We start from the raw sequence: 6,000 nt of genomic DNA on the forward strand, positions 1-6,000 counted from the left end.
ATATGAATTACTCCATGAACTATTAGATACTAGTTTAATTAAACTTGAGTACAGATTTATAATGAGAATAGATTTCTCAAAGGTGCTGTTTACATAAAAAATGTACCAAATTGAGCCAACAATATCCATTTGTGTATCACTCTGAAAAGGTGACAGTTTTACTGTATGCTTTAGTTCAGCATCTTCTGTGCACAAGTGCATTTTCCTTTGCAGGTGTAGATACCTTGTATCATTCTAAGCCACATCAGCCATCAGAAGCTTATTAAATGCCCATAATTGTAGCCTGTGAAATTGTAATCAAAGAGAAAAAGGATATTTGTAAAGCATTATTTGAGACTAATAAAGTCTGTTTGGCTTGGGAAAAGTGTAATGAATACCAATCTGGCTTAGAAAGTCTGTCTATTTTTTAGTTGTGTTTCTCTTTATTTTTCATTGCTTCTCTTGCAAATGAATTTGCTTACGTATTATTTTAGAAGTTTATTTGACCTTAAACGTTAACAATATTAACAATCTCTCTTGCTAGTGCATTGTTCTGACTATCACTGTTGTGGGCATTTTTGATGTGGATATATTTAAATAAAGAAAATACGTTGTGTAGTAAATAAGAAGTAGGACTGTGGGAGACATTTTGAATTCAGACTCTTGTAATTGAAACAGTTGATTTCTGTTCAGAGTGGCTGTTTTGTTCATTCTAGAAATTTTGCAAGCTCAAACTCAGAGCACACCACCTCTTGAGCAGCACTTGAGTACAGGTAGTCCTCAACTTACAAAAGTTCATTTAGTGATGGTTCAAAGTTACGGTGGCACTAAAAAAACCTGATTTATGACCATTTTTCATATTTACAACCTTTGTAGCAGTCCCATGAACATGTGATCAAAATTCAGATGCTTCGCAGCTGGTTCATACTTATGACCATTGCTGTTTCCCAAGGTCAACTTTTACAACCTTCTGACAAGCAAAATCAATGGGGAAGCCAGATTCACTTAACAGTCTTGTTACCAACTGCAGTGGTTCACTTAACAACTCTGGCAAGAAAAGTTGTAAAATGGGCCAAAATTCACTTAACAAATGTCTCACTTAGCAACAGAAATTTTGGGCTCAATTGTGGTCGTAAGTCAAGGACTACCTGCATGTGATTTAGCTTAATTAAGTATTTCCATGATTTAGAGGTCACTAAGAACAAAATGCATGGTTTACTAGATTATTTTTAACTGATTTTAACTCTTTCACATTGTTATTCATATATAATACTTTTCAGAGAACAGCTGATGTTCCCATTCCAATTTCTTGATCACTTGGAGAAGTATGACGTGGTCTGCTCTGTATCTGGAGGAGGAAGAAGCGGACAAACGGGAGCAATTCGCTTAGCCATAGCAAGAGCTTTATGTAGTTTTATTACTGAAGATGAAGTAGAATTCATGAGGCAAGGTAATAAGAATTGTATAGAGAAAAATGTATCAAATTGTCCTAAATAATACAATTCAATATCTTGTTCCCGATTATTTATTTCTAAAAACTCTAGTTTTTGCTATTTAGCATTGTAATGAGCTGTTTAAAATGAGGCAAATGCCTGGGACTTTCTAATACTATAAACCTGGGTTTGAATGTTAGATAAATTCTCATCTCCCTTTGACTTCCCTCAGTTCTTATGACTAAGTCCCTCCACCCTTCTCTGTGCCAAATTGTATCAGTTTCTTCCTGATCTCCCTGCAGCTGGTCTCCTCACTCCTGATCCCCGTGTGAGAGAACGGAAGAAGCCTGGCCAAGAGGGAGCCCGCAGAAAGTTCACGTGGAAGAAGCGCTAAAACTGAAAATGAAAATGTATTTTATAGGAATCAATCTTTGTCATTAAACTGTATTTTACCTTTCCTTCCATCCGTGTCTGTTCCTATTTACTATATACGAAGCATTAAATCCTGACATGTGCAATCAGTAGATATCAGAAATGTCTACTAATCAGTTGGAAATATTAGGCTATCTTAGTAGCAAGTTGCCATTTTAACAAATCACCCAATGAGAATTTACACCATAAACTTTGAAATCAAAGGATGAGGCTGTTTTTAGGTGGGCCCTCCAGAGTTACAAAAGTGCAAATGAAAGGTGCTCTGTGTTGCTGTTCAAGAACTAGAAGAAGCTGCTGCTGCTGCTAAAGCTCTATGTGCCATCAGATCAGTATCAATTCTTAGCAACAAATAGTTGATTTTCTCCAGAATGATCTTTTCCCACCCTGGCCCTTCAGGTCTTCCAGCTGTAATTGTGTCCGTCCACCTTGTTTATTGTCCTTTTCGCCTTTCCCAGCATTACTGATTTCTCCAGAGAGCTAGGCTTTTTTTTTTTTACAATGTGTCAGAAATAAGTTAATTTGAGCCTGGTCAGTTGTGCCTCATTTGAGAATTTTGGATTGATTTGTTCAATAATCTGTTTTCTTGTCTAGCCAGGGCATTCCTAAGAATCTTCTCCAGCGTGAAAGTTCAAAAGTGTCAATATTTTTTCTGACCTGTTTCATTTCTATAGAGTATCACAGGGAAAATAATTGCCTTCACAATTCTGATCTTTGTAGGTACAAATATATCCAGTATCTAAATATTTGTTCCTACTCTACAAGAATTAGTCTGCAGTGTATCTTTGCTGTTGAATTAGTCTGCAGTGTATCTTTAAGTTGATCTTAAAAGGCAGAAGCTATCATTTCAGTATCTTCGTTGCCTTGGTGTACTGTTGTCATTAGTTTGCTATTTGTATTTATTCAATTTATATGGCCAACCATCTAAGAAAATGGACTGAAAAAAATGAAAATACAGAATTTCATTAAAACAAAAATAACAAAAAAATATTAAAACTTGCACTGGGGCTTAATAAAAATATGAAATTGATAGACATATATCATAATTCTCAGACTAACAAGAGTTGGATGGCATAAAATTAATTCTTACCAGCATCAGCATCCTGACCGATTCTTGGATAAAAGCCAGATCTTGTAAAAAAAAATTAAAAATAAAGGCTGTCTGTATTTTGGGGAGAGAGCTATTTTTTTTCTAATTCCATTTTTTCAACATGCTTAACTTTCAATAGTCAAGGTTTCAGACTTGCATTTTCGGTTAAGAGTTGTATCATCAAACAGTACAGGTTATTGATGTTTCTTTTTCCTATTTAAAACAACTCATCTCCAAAAAAGCTAACCTCAATATATTTTCAGTTTATGAAAGATCTATATTACTAACATTTAATGTGGAAGAGGACAAACATTCCTTGAAATATAACCCATTGTTAGATTAAAAACTGTACAAAATATTTCTCAACAACAAAATTAATATATTACATGAAAATTCTAGATCTCTATAAACTTTTTTTCCAAGAGAATGATAAGTCATCATCATCTTAAGTAAATATGAATATAGCAATATTGTTGCTATAATGGTATATTTTTCTGACCTATAAAAACTATTTTAAAAGTTATATTTATGAAGTATTATCTGATTACTAGTATATATTTTGCCACAAGGTGGAGCTGTTTACAACAACCAATAATATTAGTTTTCTGAAATGAAAAGGAAGGGAAAACTTGTAAAATTGCAGTAAATTTGATTTATGTCTTTAATAAAGCATGTTTAAATGGTAGGCTTGGTTGTTATTAAATCCCAATCAGTTAGCCAGATTTATTTACTTGTATTGAATCCCATAGATTTTTAAAGTTTTTTTGAGTTATGGATATAGATAATTCATTAGAAATATCCCTTTATACCATTTTGATAACTACGAAGGTGCTCCTATTTATTGGGCAGTAGATTTCGTACAACTGGTTACAAAAGCAACAGGCACTATCTTAAGATAATGCATAGTTGAGGGAAGAATTATCAAACCAAAGTGTGATTTTTTTTCCAGTCCTAAAAATGATGTAAGTAAGGCCTTGGAACTTCTGCTTGCAGAATAAATGTCTAGGGCAGAATGGGACCAAAGTCAGTGTGATAGCAGATACTTGCAAACAAAAGCTTGACTTTGGAAATGGGCTAGGCTTGGGGGGAAAAACATTCCAGGGAAAAAAATGCTCCAACCTTTACTATGAGGGACACAGAATTTTCCATTGATCCATTTTAAATCCCTCACCAGTTTTGCCTCCTAGTCATGTGGCATAGAGATCATATGTGGCCCAACCAATGCACACATAGCATGATAGCAGAGCAAAAAGATAAGCACAGCATATGTGCCTGCCCCAATTAGTCTCAAGGAAAGAGGATGAACATTATACAGAAGAAAATAGAAATGTATCCAGTGGTCATTCTGGTGAAGATCAGAATTAATTTTCAGCAGCCATGTTTTGCATGCTGTCTCTGCCTTGATGTTCTGAATAATTTACTAATATATTATTAAATAAGTACATATATATTATGATTAATTACTAAGAATTATTATGCTATCTATTTTAGATCTTGGCAGAGACTGGAAAGTCAAAATTAACTGGGAAGTCAAAAACATCTGGGAAGGTAGTAATAGCAAATCATTTCCATGTTGTCAAAAATAAATAAATACATTACATAGATACACTCATGAAGTCACAGGATCAAACTCAAGCAGAAAGAAGACTTACAATTTTTACAAACAATTACTGCAAGAATGCAAAAGATGTACATATACTAATGCGAAATACTTGCCATGTTTGAAGCAATCATTGATTATTAAAAGGAAAGCACAGATTTCATTTATTTATTTAATATGTATGCAGCCAAGTCATTACAGATTCAGAGAAGTTTATAATGGATTAAAAAAATTAAAGTGTTTGTGGTAAATATAAGCAAGTAATTAGTAGTAGTTATTAATAATCAAAATTGTAACAACGCTAGGTTAAATTATGGCAATGAAAACTAAAATAGAGTACCAAGAAATATATCACTAGACATAGCTTTAAGAAAAACAAATCAGTGATGATGATGAAGTCTCTCAATGTGCTAAAAAAAACTTCTTGGAATGCTCTAAAAATGTTCCATCTTCAGTAGCTTCAGAAAGCTGAGTAGAGCAAGCCTTAATTTTAAGGGTACTCCACAAACCCAAAGCAGCAGTAGCTGAGCAATAATGCCTTCTGGCCTCTGTTCCCTTTATTTCATAAAAGTGGTGTATGACTAAAACTTTCTCAATTCTACTTCTTTGAATTCATAATATGTAATGAGGGAAGTTAGATGAAAGGTAGTATCAGTGAAGCTCTTGAGTATTCAGTTGGATCTTTAAGAAATCAGTGATTGGTTGAAATAATACTTCAGTTAAAGAAGACTAGAAATAGTAACAGAATAATAATTAGGAATGGTAAAGTTTCAGGTAATCCTTGACTACAACCATTTGTTTAGTGACCAAGGTTATGAGCACTGAAAAAAAAACATGAATTATACTTCTCACAAGTATTACAGTAGCAGCATTCCTATGTTCAAAATTTGGTGTTTGGCAACCAGTTATGTATTTACAACATTTACAATACACCCCCATAATGTAATCAAGTGGGGGAAGCCAGATTTGCAAAATGATTGTGGCAAAAAAGGTGGTAAAATTGGGCACGACTCACTTAAACTGCCTTACTTAGAAACAAAAGTTCCTGACCCAATTGTGGTTGTAAGTCGAGGACTCCCAATACAATTAACAAGCTTGTCGGTAGAACAATGTTTCAGCTTGGAAGTACAGATTTTTCCTTCTCAGAAGTACAGTATCTGTTTTGTATTTCTTCAGGAATACATGTTAATATTTTTTAGACATTACTCTTTTGGATAAACTAGCTACAGATAGTCCTGGGATAACAATTGGAACCAGAACTTCCATTGCTAAGTGAGGCAATTGTTACATGAATTACAGCTGTTTTTATTAAAGCAAAATCACAGTGGTGTTTAAATGAATCACATGGTGGTTAAGTGAATCTGGCTTAAACACCACCACCCCTGCCACCGCTTTGCTTGTCCGAAGCTCTCTAGGAAGGTTGCAAATGGCAGTCCTGTGACTCTAGTACTCTGCAACTGTCAAACTGT

The 6,000-nt window shown here is 34.1% G+C and overlaps 1 protein-coding gene across 3 annotated transcripts in view; it reads left to right on the forward strand.

The window, feature by feature from the left end:
* The window catches only part of MRPS9 (mitochondrial ribosomal protein S9), a 45,450-nt gene extending 43,579 nt beyond the window's left edge, over positions 1–1,871 (forward strand). For all 3 annotated transcript variants that reach the window (XM_083363021.1, XM_083363022.1, XM_083363023.1), the window contains 2 exons: positions 1,260–1,429; positions 1,715–1,871. In XM_083363021.1, the coding sequence (XP_083219147.1) occupies positions 1,260–1,429; positions 1,715–1,806 (262 nt within the window). In that variant the 3' untranslated portion in view covers positions 1,807–1,871. The remainder of the gene's footprint in view (positions 1–1,259; positions 1,430–1,714) is intronic.
* The last annotated feature ends 4,129 nt before the right edge of the window (positions 1,872–6,000 follow it).

The sequence above is a fragment of the Vipera ursinii genome (genome assembly GCF_947247035.1).
Source record: "Vipera ursinii genome assembly, chromosome: 4".
Classification (NCBI taxonomy): Eukaryota; Metazoa; Chordata; class Lepidosauria; order Squamata; family Viperidae; genus Vipera; species Vipera ursinii.